Source organism: Schistocerca americana, chromosome 4 (genome assembly GCF_021461395.2).
Source record: "Schistocerca americana isolate TAMUIC-IGC-003095 chromosome 4, iqSchAmer2.1, whole genome shotgun sequence".
Lineage (NCBI taxonomy): Eukaryota > Metazoa > Arthropoda > Insecta > Orthoptera > Acrididae > Schistocerca > Schistocerca americana.
Window position 1 is genome coordinate 817,326,109 of NC_060122.1, and position 20,550 is coordinate 817,346,658.

The 20,550-nt window shown below is 38.5% G+C and overlaps 1 protein-coding gene across 1 annotated transcript in view; it reads right to left on the minus strand.

Moving 5' to 3' along the window:
* LOC124612293 (mortality factor 4-like protein 1) overlaps positions 1–20,550 on the minus strand; it is a 134,615-nt gene that overhangs the window by 41,660 nt on the left and 72,405 nt on the right. The window contains exons 7-8 of the mRNA XM_047140401.1: positions 5,119–5,210; positions 4,597–4,699 (exon numbers count right to left, since the gene is read on the minus strand). Of these exons, the coding sequence (XP_046996357.1) occupies positions 4,597–4,699; positions 5,119–5,210 (195 nt within the window). The remainder of the gene's footprint in view (positions 1–4,596; positions 4,700–5,118; positions 5,211–20,550) is intronic.

Genomic DNA, 20,550 nt, shown 5'->3' on the forward strand with positions numbered 1-20,550 from the left:
AACGAGTGGCAACAAGTTATATTTACAAAGGCAAGATCAAAAGTTTTTAGCCTGGTACAGAGATGTCACCCTTATCAATAAAATTAAGTTTCTATTATAGTGACACATTTTTTATAATAATGTAAGGAAGGCGTAAATATTACCACATTTACTCAATTATAACATGAGATTTTTCCTACAGTCATCATTAAAAAACTACTGCGTCATCTTATACTGACATATTGAACTACTGCTTGTTTAATAGATTGATACAGGTGTTGACTTACATTTACTGGTGAAGCTTGGGCTATTGAGATCACATGCAGATCTATTTGGAAGGTTAGGTAGGGCAAATGAGACTAATGCTCTAACAGATTCAAGGTTCCACGTTACACCAAAGTGCTCGATACAGTATTGACCTTGCTCAGTCGTGTGACATTTGTCTAGCACGGCATTAGTGCAAGGGATACACGAGTAACTATGCACTAGCCAATACGACAATCTACTGCTCTGCTTAAAATTCAACAATTTTGTGAAACACCGGAGGTCATAGAATTTAATGCTATTATCTTACAAACTATTGCTGCATTTAAACAGGAATGCTGTAAGTTCTCGTACAAGTATAGATACTTTACACAAACATTTAAGGTGCTTGTTATATAAAGTTAACACTGAAAGGTGAAAATGTTGTCCTTCAAAAAACATAACTTGACTCCGAATGCAAGTCAATATTTTATTATGAGATGTAATAATGATTTACCAAATGGGTTGCAAATGAGAAATTCGGTTGCTGTTAATGTCTTGGATTAAAGAGTAAAAACAGTACCACCTTTTAACCAGCTTCAGAATGAGATGGACAATCAGATGAAACAAGAAAGAAAATTAATCCACAGTTAAATGTCTAACAAACAAAATAAATCATATTAAATTGGCTATAATTGTTATCACGAGAACAAATTACAGCGGCAAGACCCAGTGCGGAGATAGTAGCAACAGACATCACCAGACCTCAAGATGAGCGAAGTTGAGAATTTTACTGTCTCACGATTGGGATCATTTATGTAATATCAGTTAGTGTTGTTCCACATGACCTGCACCTTAGAAGATACTGCAGTCAGTGTTTCACAGTTGCTCAGCACAGCATCACAGAAGGGTTGGAGGGGGAACAGTGATACCGGCTTGCTTGAGAACTAGGATGGGTGCGGGGAGGGACATAGTGAACAGGCAGCAAATTGCATCATGCTGCCAGCTACAGGAACCTGTATCAATGCAGTTTGCCTGAATCCATTTGAACTGACTTTAAAATTGGACTGAACTGACTTTAAAATTGGACAAATACACAGACTGGTACACATTTCTGCAGGAGAAAGTAAAAGTATAGATAGAGGTCAGTGGCATGTATTGCTAATAGGATGATGGTGATTATTAAAAATAGTGATACCATAGATGACAGACTTAATAAGCAAAAAAGGTCATGTAGTCAAAAATTAATGCAAATTATTTCTGTCCAGTGATGTGGAAAGATTGTTCAATTAATGTAACGGATATCAATGTTAATGTTTCATTAAGAAGCTGTTCCAGCATAACGACAAGTGCCAGCACAAAGATGAAGAAGGCAAGAGCAGAGAAGGCTTTGAGATGACATCAGCCAATAGTTCGCTGACTAGGACCGCACCACGACACGAGCGGCCTCTAGCCGACGAGAATATAAGCACCGCTCCCGGCAACCTCGACCGGACAGTAGAAGACGGACACTAGTAGAGCTGTTACTTGCGACCTATATCCATTACTAGCATGGATATTGTATATGGCAAAGGACACTGTTTGCATGTTGCCCATCACTTGTGACACCACTGTAAACCAAAGTTAAGTACTGTCAATCTACTTTATTGTAATACAAACCATTAATGTGAATTGCTGTGTAGCTATCTGAGATAGCAGCATCGAGTGGGCAGGATCCCACATTGGCAATGAGTTGCAAACAAATCCCGAACCTGACGACCATGGAATTTTCGGTTTTTTTGTTTGCTGGCACCTTAATTCTCTCTTGTCTTGCAGGGGCGTTTAGTCACTTTAACAGTTTCTTTTGCTAATCAGTGTTTTCAGGTGGGGGTTGCTGAAATTTACTTTGCTTTTGTCCTTGCTTGCCTTGTCTGTTTGTTGCATTTGTCTCTTCCAAAATGTCCACCCCACCTGTCCCACTCCCTGCTCAGGCACCACAGCCAAAGTGTTAGTTGCAATGCAGTTAATGCAGATGTTTCAGTTCCAGATGCAGCAAATCTCCACCCTGCTCAACACGGTGCAGAACCTACTAGCCAACGCTGCACGCCCAATGGAACAAGCGCCACCTACAGCAACACCTACTGCTATACCGCCTCTTCGACTGTTTCGTGAACAAGTGGAGGAATGGCTCAAGTGGTTGTCCCAATTTGTAGCCCACATCCTCGCTAACCATGTACCAGGTACTGTAAAAAGCCATTATTTCTTATCCATAGTAGGAAGTGTAGTGTTCCACTTTATCAACAAACTTTTCCCGTTCTCGGAACATACTTTGCCTGCCATGTATTGCTCGTATACGCGATCAGTGACGTTTACAGTGCTACAATCACACAATGGTCAGAACATATTTGGTATTGATTCTTCTGATTTGTTTGGCTTTAACATTGAGGCCTATGTGTTGTCAGTGTCTGCATTCCACGCAAAAGTCAGTGTAGCTAGCTTGCTAAAGGACTTCCTGGAACTCTTTTCTGAAGGTTTAGGCAAGGCTCTCAATTTTGTAGCACATATTACTCTGGAAGACAATGCTCAGCCAAAATTTTGCCCAGGCCAGAACTGTTCCCATTGCATTACGGGACAAAGTCGCAGATGAACTTAAAGAATTGCAAGATAGCAGAGGAATTGCGCCAATATCAGCTAGTCAATGTGCAAGTCCACTGGTTTTGCTCCCAAAACCTTCAGGTCGCATTTGCCTCTGTGTTGACTTTAGGTCTATGGTCAATCCACAAACTGTCATTGATACTTATCCATTGCCAGGCCCAGAGGATCTCATGCACAGATTAGGAGCGGAACACAACTTTTCAAAAATTGATTTGTGCGAAGCATATCTTCAAATATTGCTTGACGAAGAATCTCAAAAAGTGTGTGTTGTGAATACTCATTTGAGTTTGTTTAAATATTTGTGTTTGCCTTTTATCAGTGCTTCTGCACCCTCCATTTTCCATTATGATCACAAATCGCAAGATTATCACCTAATGGGGGAGTGTGATAAACTGTGTGTTCACAACGAGGCATAATTTTTTAATACCTTCCTCACCCATTCCCCTTAGATTCTCTAAGCTTTGTCAGTTACTTTTGTTAACACTAACCAAAAACAAGAGACCAATGAAGGTTTTCAGTTCAATAACATCATCTAGTTTTATGCCTTTCTCATACTGAAATGAAGCTTTGATGATTTTAATATTGTGATTTGCATACAGAACTATAATGGGCAAAATGTCATCATCTAAGAGGCAATTCCAGCATCCCATAAGAGTTTTCGCCAGTTCTGCCATACCTAAAGATGCAGGTAACATCTGAATATTGTGGGCCCTGAAACATACTCTCTGTGATACTGGAACTTTATTCCATCTTGTCACTTTGTTCCTTCCAATACAGTGATGGTCATTTTCCTGAAGTACTTCCTTGCCATATTCACTGTCATCTTCCTCTGTTTCTGAATCTTCCTGCAGAACTTCAGTTCCATTATCACAATCTGCATCCATTTTGTCTTCAAAATTCTCTTGAATTCAATTATTATCCTCTATAAACATCTCTTGGATTTCTTCGTAATGTTTTAGGTTGAGGATAGTATACATCTTACTGTAGCAATCAAGTATATTGTACCTAAAATGATAATATTTTGGTAAAATAATGCTATCAGATGTATTGTATCAATTTGATACTTGATATTCATACAGCCATAACAAAGATTTCAGAAAGAAAGCAAAAATGTGTTTTACATTCTTAAGTTGCTTTGTACTAATTAAATTATGCTGAGAACCAAATATGTGTACTATTTAAATAAAATGTGGTTGGGTTCAGTGCACAACACTGATAAATTAGCACGTACCTCCATAACAGAGCAGTCTCTTCAATACTGAAGTGCACAACAACAAAAAGGGTTTGAACAAGTGACATTTCTAGCAAAAAGACACGATTGCTTTCGACTGTTGACAAACAACTGACAAAATTTAAAACTAAGTCAATCTCACCAGCCACGCCCAACAAAAGGTTAATGAGTAAGCCATGGAGGATTTATTTATGTGATCAGATCTGTAATTTGTAGAAATGAAATGAAATGATCGTGTGGCATTGATGGCCAGGAGGCCCCATGCAGTGAAGTTCGGCTGCCAAGTTGCAAGTCTTATTTCGATCGACGCCACACTGGGTGATTAGTGTGACAATGATGAGGATGAAATATGATGAGGAAAACACGACACCCAGTCCACGCATGGAGAAAAATCTCCAACCTGGCTGGGAATCGAACCTGGGTCAGCTACCTGAGTGTAGTACATAATACTCTAAGTTAGTTATCAAGGAAAAGTGTAGCTACCAAAATATAAAGTTGAATTCACTCACCTCACTGTACTGAGGTCTCTCCCACTTGTATAGAAGCTGCGTGCCTAACATCACATTGAAATATTCACGAATTCCATTGATAACCTCAATAACAGCACTTTCTCTAAAGAAGAAAACATATATTAGATATTGTGATTTTGCTAGTAATACAGAGAACATAATTCAGATGAACTGATGTATACAAAAGGCAGTACAGAATCCAAAAATTCTAGAAATCTAGCTGATATTTGACAAAATATAACACAGTATTTGATTATGATACTAAGAGATCCATGGAGAGGAAACCAAATGTAAATTCATTGTTTCATCCTGTAATCAGCAATGAGCAAATAAATGTACGGTAGTAGACCACAAAAATCAGAAACTATTACTACTACAATTTTATTAAGCTCAACCACATTTACTGGTGTCCAAACTGAATGATATTCAACTTTATTACATCAGCTACTAAAAGCTGCAATTGTGTTTGTTTGTGGCAGTACTTAAATATGGGCTGAATAAGATATTCATATAGGTACTTACTTGTATGGTGTGTTACTTTTACTTGAAGTTTTAAGTTTCACATATGCATCCAGGATCTGGTCAACACTTATCTTCGCAGGTAGGTCCACAAGCTGGAGAGGAAGCAAATGAAGAGAACAATTATGAGATTTTACTTAAAATTCTCAGTCAAAAGACACACCAATTCTACATTCCAATTCTGGTGTATTACATCAATTGGTTACCTAAGAGATAAGTAATTGAAAACAAATAAGAACTTATTTTTGTTGTAAGGTTGGTATCATCCATAACCTGGTCTCCCAATCTGACACTATGATTCAAATCATAAAATTAAAATATATCAAGCTGTACTCAAACATCTGGGTCTTAAGCACTTTTTAAAGAGAGAGAGAGAGAGAGAGAGAGAGAGAGAGAGAGAGAGAGAGAGGGGGGGGGGGGGGGGGACAATCAATGAGTTTGAGGGCAGCTTGACCTCTGAAGGTTCTGTACAAATTTCATTATTTATGTAGATGGTTCATCTGCATGTTTTGATGAGCGAGTTTGGGAATATGAAGTATGTGACGTAAATGACTGTATCTTTTGACTGCATTGATTTGGAAGTTTAAATTTATTTACACTTACAAGGAACAATAGACCTCAGGATTAGACATACATTTTAACTTGATACCTCTACCCGTTTATGAGAAAAAGGGGTGTTGACAGGCAGGCAGGCGGATGGGTAACTGATCCTAAAGGGGCTCTATTTGTCCTGACTGAGGCATGGAACCTTAATCAGTGTTGTAAGAGAAAGGAAATTTTCACTCCCTAGTTTCTGCCACATAAGACTCTTGAGAATATTCAAGGCTTTCTATGTACCCATCTTCAGGTTGTGCAAATGCACAGACAGGCAAGCTTTAAGCTTTGTATGAGATACAAATATCTCCCAGAGTTTCAAACATTTGGAATGGGTTTATAAGTTGCAAACCAAGGCTGGTTAAATATTCATTAATCACCACTGAAACCGACACCAACAGTTGTTTTAAACAATTCCTCAAAGCATAAATGTAAGAGAGTTGTTGTATTGGTGGAAAAAGAATAGTGGGTCATAAAATAATAGACAATAGGTATTTTTTTCTTACTCATCTGCATTAACTTACATTTTATATATCTAAAAACAAAGATGATGTGACTTACCAAACGAAAGCGCTGGCACATCGATAGACACACAAACAAACACAAACATACACACAAAATTCAAGCTTTTGCAACAAACTGTTGCCTCATCAGGAAAGAGGGAAGGAGAGGGAAAGACGAAAGGATGTGGGTTTTAAGGGAGAGGGTAAGGAGTCATTCCAATCCCGGGAGCGGAAAGACTTACCTTAGGGGGAAAAAAGGATGGGTATACACTCGCACACACACACATATCCATCCACACATATACAGACACAAGCCAACTTACATTTTTATACATTTAGAGATAGCTGCCATTCATCACACCAACTAGAAATTTCTCTAAGTCATCAGTTACTCGATGATGATACCTTCGTGTAGTCACAGCATCATCAGCAAGCAATTGCTGATTTTTATCCACCCTGTCCGTCAGATCCTTTATGTATATAGAAAATAACAGCAGTCCTATCACACTTTCCTGGAGCACACCTGATGATACCCTTGTCTCTGTTGAACACTTACTGTTGAGAATAACATACTGGATTCTATTACTTAAGAAATCTTTGAGCCACTCGCGTACCTGGGAACCTATTCTATATGTTTGTACCTTTGTTGCCAGTCTGCAGTGAAGCATTGTACTGGCGGTTTCCAGTGATTAAGGGTGGCAGTGTGGTACTGGTGTGCAAGACTCACACTCCCCCCTCGAATATCAAACTTACTGGGAGTTGCTTCACCGATCTTCTCTACAGGATAGCCGGCTGTGATGCTCTGCCCGACTTCTTCTCCGAAAATAAGATGCTGCTTTGGAGGAATTTTCTATACTTTTAATATAACTCCGTACGCTTGAAAATATTTTGAACTCAGTCACACTGTATTTTCATCACACATAACAGTTTTCATACAACTAAACGATTCTCGTAAGTTCAACACCTGGTCCGTCAGAAGCTATCACACTCATTTTTCCTGAAATACAGTCTACAAATCTCTCAAAGTTTAACAAGACAACTGTCCGGACCTTACAAAAGTGAATGAATGAATAAGTAATTGTCTCTTCTCTTCTTTCAACAACATTCAAATGTTCACACAGTAATGCTTGACATCCAACAGACTACGGCGTGTTTATTCCTTGAGCTGCACGTGTAACTTCTTAGGCGGGCTCGGCGACTACCTGCCCGTGCCGATTATCCGTGTGATACACGTCCGTCCTGCACACACATTATTGTGGTGCAGTAGACACAGTTCTACTTTACCACACTCATCTCTCAGTGGAACTGACAGGTCTGTAGAATTTACCCAGAAATTCTCAAGGCACTATACTGTGTCAAATGTTTTTGTAAACCTAGAAATATGGAAGCAGTCAGTTGCCCTTCATGCATAGTTTGCATATATCACATGAGACAAGGGCAAGATGAGTTTCACATGAGCAATTGTTTCTAAAACCATGCTGATTTGTGGACAGAAACTTTTTCGTCTCAAGGAAATTTGTTATATTTGAACTCAGAATATGTTTAAGAATTCGGCTGAGAAGTGATATTAATGACATTGGTCTGTAATGTAGCAGGTCCATTTTTTATCCATCTTATGAGCAGGAGTAGCCTGCACTTTTTTCCCAGTCACTTAGGACTTTGACCTGGCAGTCGCGATAAATGCAAGCTACGTAAGGGGCCAGTGCCATAGGGTACTCTTTGTAAAATTGAACTGGGATTCCATCCAGACCTGGTGGCTTATTTTCCAATCTTTCAGTTGTTTCTCTGCACCAGGGAGCATCTTGAAAGGCAGCTTACACTAAGCTAAATTACCAACAATTTATGAGCACTGTCTGTTTGAAGGTGACACGATTTCTGCTACTTTAGAATCACCATAGGATGCTGGTTTGTGACTCATCAAGTGTCATTGCTAGGCAATGTAACTGATGCAGGCAAGCTGAGACAGTTATCTTTGATTTTAAGAAGGGAATCAAGATAATACTTATGTCAGGATCTGGTCCCTGTTACCAAATGTAGTTGAAAAGGCCAAAGAGAAACTCTTTAGACACGTTCCTAAGGTGGGACAGAATACTACAAAGTACACCAGTTAGCTTCAATGGAACACACCATATGGATTCGAGTTTGCACACATATAATGGGCTATTAATAATACCAGAAGGAAAATTCACCACAGAAATCTATACAATTATTAAATACCACTGTACTGTTGAAGTCCAGATGCATTATTTTTTACAGCCTTTTTCTGATACAGCAGAGTGGGTTCCTTGTTGTTACCTGTTATGTAATAAACATGTTCTGCCATTTTGTGGACTCCATCCATAGTCCGATCCACGAGCGACGGCAGCTTGCGCAGCTCGAGACATGGGTGGTGATTGCATTGTCGCTGGTTGCAAGTGATGGTTGAGGTATGCACATACGTGTGCTCTGAGCTTTAAGAAAGTTTGTATACTGCAAATAATGTCTCTCACTTGCTTGTGCACAATTTGTCACTCACCACCACCAACAGCCATGGCAACTTACAAAAAACGGAATAAAATTTCACTAAATAACTCGCTATGATCAAGTATAATGCTTGCACTGTCTACGACATTCACAGCAGACTCCTGAGAACAATGCTGACTGCTCACTGATAGTTGGATAATGCGTGACACAGACATGCAGAGCAAGTTTAAACTCGACCACCATCGATCGTGATTTCAACTATAGTGGAGAAGGTAACGGATCTTCATTATTTAATACAGATGTACCTGAAGGTTGTCTACCTTCTCATGGGAATGCTCCTTCCTGACTTTCACCCTTTGGTGCCTTTCACAGAATGATTGATGAACATGTAGGGTCTTTAATAATTATGTGTTATTTATAGTTGTTCAAAGCAGAGATCTGGCAGAAAACTACGTAAAGACATATCGTCAGTGAACATTTTAGAGATTTAGACATGTTGAGCCACAAGCAGCAGCAATCGAACAAGGAGGCCGATGATCAGTGGAGTTTGCAAAGCAGCAATCAGCACTTCAACAGATCAATGACCAAGTAAACGAGCAATGCTTCTAAGGGGAACAACGACCAGTGCAGTTTGCACATCAGTGGTCAGTGCCCCAGGCACTCGAGTTTCGGCTTGTTCTACACACCTATGTCACGCATTCTTGGACAGCCAATGAGCATTTAGTAGTGTCCTGAGCACTCTGCTCTGAATGCCATAGCTAATGCAAGCATTACATGTGATCGTAGCGAATTGTTTCGTGACTTTTTATTCCAACTGTCACAAGTTGTCATCACTGATGGTGATGGTAAGTGATACAATCCACCTAAGCAAGAGAGAGACATAATTTGCAGGATATACACTTTCTTCAAGAGGAAAGCATGTGCATGCGCATACCACGACTGTCACTTGGAATCGTCAACAACACAATCCTCATCCGTGCCTCAACATGTGTGAACCACCATCGTTCGTGGATCGGACTATAACAACACAATACTTCCCACCTCCTTTCATACTGGCAGGTCCGTCTCTCATGTCATCTTATGGTCAAAAGTACCCAGACGAGCCTATATAATTCAGAATTGATCAGATGGCGTACTTAAATGAGCTGAGTCACTAGATAGTCCCCAAATGACACATGTATGCTTAGAGCTTCTGATCACATAATGTGCATAAAATCTCTAACACATAGATGTGTATGTTATGAATGAGAGGTGGAGATTGTGGGAGGAGTGGCAATTGTTTGACTAACTCAGTAAGACCTCACCTGTAGAAAGGTTCATGTTATGGTAGGTGAAAACAATAAATGTGATGGTTTGAGCTGCATGAAAAGTAGCAATGACTGTGTGTAAGTTGACACAGAGAGGAATAAGTCTAAGTTGACATGAAGGTGGGATCAGTGAATTGTTGTAAGTGTCCTTGATAAACTCATAGCCTCAGTCCTTTCGACATGTGTTTTGTCTTTCCTGTGACTAATGTCACAAGACAATATATGGTTTGATATGGGCCTTTTGGAGACATGGTCAAAATAGTTTGTCCCACAACAAAAATTTTTAAATACTCAATAATTATGACCTCTGAATCCATTTTAATTATACGGGGATGGGGGAGATACCATGGGATCCACTATTAATTAGTATTTCTGTTACCAAAGTGTCTTTTCCCAAACAAAGTGTTTTATTAAAAGAGGGAGGAGGCACACTCATGATGCATCATAAACTAATCAGATGGGCTTTATAATCTACGTACACAACCATAACAAATTCATCTTCGTTGGGTAATAAAGGAAGCATGAAATCCAATAACTTTTTTTTTTAGTTAAGATTTCCTTTGCTGAATATTCTTTCTTACTTTCTTCATTTTTTTGTAAATAAGGACTGACTGCAAAGCTGTGAAAATAGTACTTTGAATGTTTAGGAGTAAAACTAAAGTCAGTGTGGTATCTGAGCAGACAAACTGAGCTTTTTTTCCCAAGATCACTACAAATGATGATACATATTGAAGACATTTTGCAGCTTTAAATTAATTCTGATCTCTTGAACTTTCCTCTCTGCAACAAGGAAGGGACATTCCTTGTCTGTTTCATGAGCTTTCTTGCAAGCTCCTTGAAAGTAACAAAGCCTTTGCCTGTAGGTGTGAAGTGAGTACACATTTCTGTTACTCCAAGCACTGCAAATGGTTTAGAAGATATGGAGTGTACAGTCAAGAAAATATAGCTGATCTTAATACAGTCAGGTAAAACTGGGTTGTTCAATACAACAAAAAAGGCATTTTATCTACTTCAACTTTCTTTTTACACTCTTTGTTAAGCAACTTGTTTTTGTAACACCATCACGTGCCCATTACTGTTGTAATTCAATTGGATCTAAATGCTAAATGCATGGTGCAACATCCCACTATGAATTAAGTGTGTTGTGTAGCTAAGTCAGTATTGAGTATTCCACAAACCTCTTAGGTTTAAGGAATTTAGTCCCCTATGCAGTAACATCAGCTTGTACTAGGACGATACCAATCTTCACATCAATTTGAAGTCCATTTGTTACTCCCTCCAAACTTTTAGAGATACAAGAAGGCATGCATAAGGGCACTTACACACTAGAGCAAATAAATCTTCAGAGACAAAAAGACCATATATTCTTATACACATGTGGAACATCCATACTTTTAACACAAATAAATAAGCCACCATCCTTACAATAATAAAGTTCTCGATGATTATACATTTGTTCTAAAACTGTTTGTTGTTCATTCTGTTTCAAGCATAAAGAAAACTGGGCTGCAGTGCGCAACCAATGGCAGGTGTCAAGATCGTGAGAGTTATGATTGCAAACCAATAGCTAACCAATGACCACTAACCACTGTCCACCAGTGCACAGAAGCCATCTAAGTTTCTCCTCAGAGAAAATGATGCCTTTGAAGAGCTTGGAATAAAATGAAGATAGCTGTACCAGTTAACTAAGTGTAAGTTTTTGTCCAGTCTGAATTGTGAGATCACTCTGAGAATATGCAAAACCTTTGTATCTAAGATACTAAATATATGTCCTCGATGGGAAGTGTTCATCAGAGACAAGGGTATTGTTGGGAGCGTCCAAGGGCTGCGTGATAGGATTACTCTTATTCTCTACATACATAAAATATCTGATGGACATGGTGATCAGCAGTCTGTGGTTGTTTGCTGACGATGCTGTGGTGCATGGGAAGATGTCATTGTTGAATGACTGTAGGAGAGTAAAAAATGACTTTGATGAGTGGCACCTTGCTCTAAATTTATAAAAAGGTAAATTAATGCAGATGAGTAGGAAAAACAATTCCGTAATGTCCAAATACAGCATTAATGGTGTGCTGCTTGACACTGTCGCATCAGCTGAATATCTAAGCATAACACTGCAGAGTGTGTAGTGCACCAATTTGGGTTGGCACTACTGTCTTCATTCTCCATTTGAGCGAACTCATCCAAGCCCTACTTATGTTAATACTGTGAATAAATGTTTGTTAAATATATGTACTTAAAATTTGTTCTTTTTTCCTGTTCCGTGTAATCCGAGGAGAATGCACACAATGTGTTCTAGCGGTGTTCCCCTCGAAGCAGTGTCCGGCAGTGCAGATCATTTCTGCAGATAGAGCTGATGGTGTCATACGTGAGAACATCACTCCACTATTGTCTTGAACCTCTGTATTCATTGTTAATGAGTTGCAAAATTTTAAAAAAATATTGAAAAAAGTTAAAAATTACTGTTTGACTCTCGAACTGTTAACATGTGTGATATTTGTGAGGTAGCCCTCCATTGTAAGAAAATAAAATGGCCAGTTATATCATTTGAAGGAAAAAAATTAAAAGAAAAAAAAAATCTGATGTTGACAAAGTCTTCCCTGAGTAATGTAGTCAAAAGAGAGTTACGTGAACATTTATAATTCTTTTAAAAGTGTCTCAAACCTTCATGCTGGAAGTTGATATTGAGAATTAACATGAAAAAAATTCCACTGAAGATACGGAAGTTATTTCTTATTACAGAAATGTTTTTGAAAAATGTTTTATTATGGAAGTCACCATAGTTTCGATCTGAAAATATTTTTAAAATGCAATCAGTGATAAATACTCGTAAATACAAATTCTCTAAGAAGTGCATGAAGTCAATGTCAATTGATGTAGTACCAAACTATCAATCTTAGCTTAGACGGGTTAAGTGAACTTTGCCATCGAATTTCAAAGATTTAGACTATTTTGGTGTACAGAAAGTGACACTCAAAGTTAATTAAATGGATACTCAGCTTGCACAATCCAGGTTAAGTGATTGAAATATTATGGCTAATGGTGTCTGAATTTTGGATTCAAGGCACTGCACTACAGCGAAGTTAAACAATGTTGCTGATAGGCAGAATTTTTTTTAATTTCAATCAACACTTCATGCGTAACTTTCTGCAGCTTGTGACCTATGATGACTAATTATACATCGCACTTTAAGCCAGCCCTTCTCTCTACGGCACTGTGCAATATATTCAACATAATCCAGAATAATAATACCAATATAAAGCAATATTACAGAAGAAATAAAACTTTGTATGAGGCTTTGTACCACTCCGATAAACTTTGTCAAGTTTCTCAACTGAAGATTATTGCACGAAGGAAGGAAGCTTATTAACATCATAATACATCATACAATGGGATGTTATACCTCATCATGGAGACCAACGGTTCCAGGATGTAGCTAGAAGAGAAATGGAGGAAAGCATCGAATTACGAGTTGTCATGGGAAGACCGACTCTACAAGAAGTTTGTGTAGACCAAGACTTTACTCACAACTGCAGCAACTTTTAAAATTTGTCCACGTGCAGTCTAGCAGCTTGCAGTCGACTCAGAGTACATCTATGGCAGCTGTGGGTGGCTCCGAGACTTCGTCACCAGCCTTCAGCAGCAGTTGGCATATAAACTTGTACTACAGTAGTAGGCGTGGGCTTCATGTCTATCTTGGCCACAATAATGTGTCCACTATGCTGTTTGCAGTAGCTTACCTGCACTCCTTTTTTTTTTTATTCATTATTAAACCTACTCCTGCACTACCCCTATTTGATTTTGTATTTATAACCCTGTATTCACCTAACCAAAATTCTTGTTCCTCCTGCCACCGAACTTCACTAATTCCTACTATATCTAACTTTAACCTATCCATTTCCCTTTCTAAATTTTCTAACCTACCTTCCCGATTAAGGGTTCTGACATTCCATGCTCCGATCCATAGAACACCAGTTTTCTTTCTCCTGATAACGACGTCCTCCTGAGTAGTCCCCGCCCGGAGATCCGAATGGGGGACTATTTTACCTCCGGAATATTTTACCCAAGAGGACGCCATCATCATTTAACCATACAGTAAAGCTGCATGCCCTCGGGAAAAATTATGGCTGTAGTTTCCCCTTGCTTTCAGCCATTCACAGTACCAGCACAGCAAGGCCGTTTTGGTTAGTGTTACAAGGCCAGATCAGTCAATCATCCACACTGTTGCCCCTGCAACTACTGAAAAGGCTGCAGCCCCTCTTCAGGAACCACACGTTTGTCTGGCCTCTCAACAGATACCCCTCAGTTGTGGTTGCACCTACGGTACGGCCATCTGCATCGCTGAGGCATGCAAGCCTCCCCACAAACGGCAAAGTCCATGGTTCATGGGGGGAGATATGGAGAAAATGTCATTAATAGTTCTGGAGAAAATCTTGTAGAATTCTGTAACCAATATGACTTGAAAATTCTGAACACACACTATTCCCATAAAGGTATCCACAGATATATAGGGGAGAAAACCATCATTACAGCAGAAATCAATAATTGATTACATCATTACCAAGCAACCGCCAAAAATGGTAGTTCAAGACTGTAGAGCCATGCGGGGAGCCAACTGTGGGTCTGATCGCTACTTAGTTTTAGCAAAGTGGACATACCCATTTAGGAGAAAACCATCAACAACAGGACAAGTGGCAGACCACAGCAATCATGAGAAATTAGAACGGGCAAGGTATAAGCTCTTTCTCCTGAAGCAGTTCAGCATCACGGATTTATTTCAACATAGGTTAGAAGATGAACTAAAAGCAATTCCAGAAGATGATAATGTTGGAGTAGAATATGAAAATATTAAAAAAGCACTTACAAAAATTTCTCTAGAGGTACTAGGGACGGGGAGTAAGAGTCTAGGAAAACAGATCCTCCATGGATGTCTGATGACCTGAAGATGTTGATTAGGGAAAAGAAAAATCTCTACAAAAAATGGTTATCATTTAATCACTACAGGACAAACAAAACTTCCAGGCAACAAATTACAAATTAAGAAACAAAATTAAATCAGAAAAGAACAAGATGTGGGAACAGAAATGTATTGAAACTGAGAGCCTAACAGGAGGATCAGAAACAACAGAAATGTGGAGGACAATTACCAGTATGAAGAAAACACAAGTAAACAAAGCAGTATACAAGCTAATTCCCTTAAAGGAATGGAAAACGCATTATGCAGGCCTTTTAACTGAAGACAGACCATATTACACGCAAGGGAATGAAGAGAAGATGGAAGTAATTGATCGAAACATAAACATTACAATAGTGGAAGTGAACTGCGCATTAATTAAAATGAAGAATGGCCAATCACCTGGTCCAGGAAACATTCCTGTTGAATTATTGAAGGCTGGAGGAAGATATATGAAGAAACAACTAACCTGTCTGATGAACAACAGTGGTAAAAGGATTGAAATTCCCTCAAAATGGAAAAAGTCATATATGACTTCTATTTTCAAGAAAGGTAACTGAAAAGACACAAACTGCTACAGAGGCAATAGTGTCAACTGTACAATGAGCCACTTATTTGGCAAGATAATGTTTGAAAAATTAGACAAAATGTCAGCCACCATATGGGGGAAGACCAGAGTGGGTTTAGGCAGAACAGATCATGTACAGATAACTATTTATTTTACAACTAATGGAGAAATTTATGGCATCAGGGAAAGAGCTACACACTGCCTTTGTACATTTAGCAAAAGCCTATGATACAGTCCCTAGCTCTAAGCTGCGGGGAGCTATGAAAGATACAGGTACGGATGATCAGCTTTTACAAATTATTATTGAAATGCACAGAGATAATGCGGTACAGATTAAATGAGGTTCAAAGTTATCAGAATCTATTAATGTCACTAAAGGTTTGCGATAAGGTTGCAGTATGTCACCATTCCTGTTCAATTTATATGTAGAAGTGGCTCTCCGAAATCGGAAGAACAGCTGCAGAGGAATGGGAATCATTGTCAACGATGTACAGATATTTTCATTAAGTTTTGCTGACGATCAAGCTATTATAGCACAATATGATTATGACCTTGAGTTCATGATACGATGATTATATCAGGAATACAACAGATGGGGAGTACAAATGAGTCTAACAAAAGCAGAGTATCTGATGGTGAATAGTAATGGGTCATTCCAAGTCAATTCAACCAATTTGAGAAAATGTTCCAGCTGATAGTCTCAGATTCGGCTGAAATTTAGCACACCAATCCTACCAAGTGTGGAACACTCATATACAAAATTTTAAGTTCCCCTCCCAATTAGTTCCAGAATTATGGCTTGTGAAAGAAGGTGGCGTGACCTGGAAATTGCAACCTGCATCTGGCAATCTATCTTCAGACCCAACTTCAGGTCTTAATAGCTTTGGAAGAGAACACACTCTATGAATCAAAACACCAACAACATATTTCTGAGGGAAAATAAAAAATTCCAAAATGTGATTAAAAAAATGTAATTCGTTAAAAGGTACATATTGTAGGTGCCCTCTATGCCAAATATAATTCACTCAAAAAGGGTATAAATTTTGTGTGTGGTAAGCTTAATGTGGCCTAAACTCACACACAACTCATCTTGCCCATATCAGTCACACAAACAGAGTTACATGCACACGAAAATACAAAAATTTGAAAAATTACCTGAAAAACATGGATTTTCTAAGTGTGGTAGCACAAAAGGGACAAGTGATATCCAAGCCAAATTTCAAACACTGCATAAGTAGACCATAATATAATATGTGGCAACATTTCAACTTGTTATTGCAAGGAATTTGTGTACAATAAAAGTTGACAGAGATGTATTTGGTTACGTTTCTTTTAACACAATTTAGCCAGTAATAATGACGATGCAGACAGCTTGATTCAGATAAGGCTGCAGCAACTGTTGGGAACCATTAGGCAACAGAAAGTTAAACAATGGTAGTTTTCAGGGAAAGAATGAGTAATTGTTAGGCAGGAACAATAAAGGAAACAAGCAACAATTACAGGTTACTCATGTTTTTAAGTTTCTAGTTCAGACTGGTCAGTACTGTCGTGGAAAGTCAGTATGGAGGCAGAAGAGTGTACTAGTGGTGCTTTTGTTCAAACAAGTTGCAGTATTGGTAGAGCACAAGCATCTGAATGTCATAAAACAACATATGGAATAAAATGTGGCATTTGCTTTGTACTGTACGATCTGGATGAATCGGACCAAGATTTGTTGCTATGGAGATCCGGGATGCACTCTGTGGGCACAAGAAATACAGTTCCAGAAAACTTTAGTGTTTGTTATCATCATATGAAAGTGTTTCTGGATAAGTATTCTTTCCTACAAAGAAGTTGTTTGGATCCATTTCGGATTCATAAGAAGACAGTGAAGTGTAGCCTCAGAGAAATTGATATAAATTCAGTATTGGAAGTGAATCAACGCATGGGACTTGACATGAAACCAGGACAAACGTTATGTTCCAGGTGTGTTACACTGCTAAAAAACGAAGAATATTCTGATAATTTACATGACAGTGATGAAGAGTATCAGCCACCTACAACCACAGCGGATGAGCAATTAAATACTTTAGTGACTGCTCTTGGTTTGTCTCCCATGAAGACACACAAAGTTGGGAAAAGAGACAGGCCCAGCTATGGTAGAAGAAAACTACAAGACGCTCAAATGAATTAAAACACAAAATAGCTGACACACTAATGGTGGAAGAGGAAGAACTATCTGCTCCAAAGGAACAGAAATCATGTCACAAATGCTCTGATTTGGACAAAATTGTGCATGATTTGGAAGAAAAATGTGCCATATCCACACACCAGAAAAAAAGTAGCTATTCTTACCCTTGCACCTTCCAGATGGTCTATTGACTACACTGCAAAGGAATTCAATGTTTCTACATATATGGTAAAGCAAGCTAAGAAAATAAAAGCAACCCAAGGAGTGCTTCCACAACTTCAGCAGGCTCAGGGTAAGCAATTGAGTTCAGAAATAAAGGTGCTAGTGTCAGAGTTTTATGAAAATAATTACTACAGCCGAATAATGCCTGGAAAAAAAGACTGTGTAACGGTGAAAATGGGAAATGTATGTGTACAGATGCAAAAAAGGCTGTTGCTATGCAACATATCAGAACTATTTGTAGAGTTCAAGGAAAAGTATCCCAATACCAAAGTAGGTTTACAATCTTTTTTCAATCTTTGGCCAAAATGGGTTGTGCCTGTAAGTGCAAGGGGCACACACAATGTTTGTGTATGTGAGACCCATCAAAATGCTAAGCTGATGTTTGCTGCTATAAAGGATTCTGGTCTGGATTACAAAGGTGCAATGAAGCTGCTAGTGTGTTGCATCAGTTCCTACCAGTGCATGACACACAGGTGTGAAAAGTGACCTGGTAAGGTAAATCTTGCAGAACACACGAATAACAAACCTGTATGGTGAACTCCTTATGGATGACGATGAACTTGTTTCTTATAAACAATGGATGCACACGGATCGCACAAGTCTTGAAACAAAGCAAAGTACAGTGGAAGATTTTGTTGAAATGTGTTGTCAAAAAACGGACAAACTGACCACACACAGCTTCACAGCAACAGCACAATCGGCTTATCTCCAGTTTTGCAAGGATAATTTGAAACAAGATGAAATTATAGTAATACTAGACTTTTCTGAAAATTATGCATTTATAGTTCAAGATGCCATCCAAGGATATCATTGGGACAACAGTCAAGCAACTCTCCAGCCATTTGCGATTTACTACAGAGGAGAATCAGGTGATGTGTCTGTCATGAACCTGTGCGTTTTTAGTGACTGTTTAATTCATGACGCCATTGCAGTTCATGCCCACATTTTCACTGTCGTGGCATATGTGAAAAACAAGCTGCCTCACATACATTTTGCGAAATACTTCAGTGATGGGGCAGCTAGTCAGTACAAAAACTGTAAAAATCTCAAAAATTTATGCATGCATTACCATGATTTTCAGATTCACGCAGAATGGAATTTTTTCACAACTAGTCATGGTAAAAATGTATGTGATGGTATTAGTGCTACCATTAAGCATGCATTATGCATGATATGTTTTCTCTTTGTAAAAACAGAAAAACTTCCTTGTTGCTCAAGTGCATAATCAAGTAGTCGTCGAGTGTGGATCTGCTCTAACTTTCATGAATGAGCATAGAATTGTTAATTTACAACCCAGAGTTGATTTAAAAATTATTCTAGGAACCACAGCCCGACTTTAGTGCAAACAAATCACGCGCAAATTCTCAAATATCAGCGCGGAGTTTAAGATACGCAGCTGGATATAGGACGTTATCGTTGCATGTGGGATTCAGTAACATTAACCGCAATTTACGGACATTAGCTTGATAATAACTATCAAAGACTTATATGAGTGGCATAGTAATTGTCTTGGTGTTTAAAGCAAGCAAGGAGCGATTTACTGTCGGGATACGACAAACATTAATCATTGTATAGTCAGCTTGTTGATACATTGCTTAGAAACTCATAAACGGACAGCGATAGAACTATCGAAACAATCTTTTAAGTATCAATGACCACCACACACGTGTCCCGTTCTCTCTACATTTCTACATTGAAAACCCTGAGATATAGCCGCGGTACGAAGAAGGAAGAAAGAAAGAAGAGGAAAGATCAGTGAAAGAAACAGAGCAAACAGAGAAGGGGAGGTCACAATGTGTCAATCTATTCATCAGGGATATGGGTACTTTGGCATTACAAAAATGCTTAAAAGCATATGGCTTAAGCATTGCTATAGGAAAAATATGAGTAGGACTATTACAAGAACAATTCGTTCATGCCAATTGTGTCAAAAGGTAAAGCAAACCCCAGCCATAGTTAAACATAACATCTATCCTACAATACTGGAGAAACTACAGGATTTATGCGCTGTCAATTTCTATGGTAAACCGCCAAAAGGTAAAGGTGGAGTACAATATATATTTCGTGATAGAATATTGATCTAAATAAGTTAGATTACACCCACTGAAATGTGCAAATGTGAAAAGTGTTGCTAGATGTCTACAGAAAGAGATTATCTAATTAACACAGGTACCCTTAAGAGGATTTTATAGACAATTGAAGTGAGTAATAATTATACACAATATATAACATGTAAATATTTCAAAATATTGTCCTCGAAGTAATTTTGCAGATAGAACAATGAAATAATTAGGGTGTCTTTGTCATACTTACTGCTAAGAGAGGCATAGTAAACAGACAGATATGCACCCTAAGTCTGAGGCTGTATTAAATGAACTACCACATCTACCACATAGTGGTACAGGAATGGTACCTCGAGAAGTTGTGGGCAACGAAGTAGAAGGAAAATCATTGTTAGCTTTTTTTTTAAAATGGCCCGAAGATAATCATAAAATCACTGAAATTAACCAGGCAAAGGGAGAGGATAACCTAAAGAACAGCACAGAGTTAAAACTCAAGAAGTATAATGAAACAGCTGTTGTTCCTATATTTAAGGTAAGGGAGAAAGTAATGATTCAAGCTCACGCTAAAAGCTCTAAGCTTCACAAGGAAGT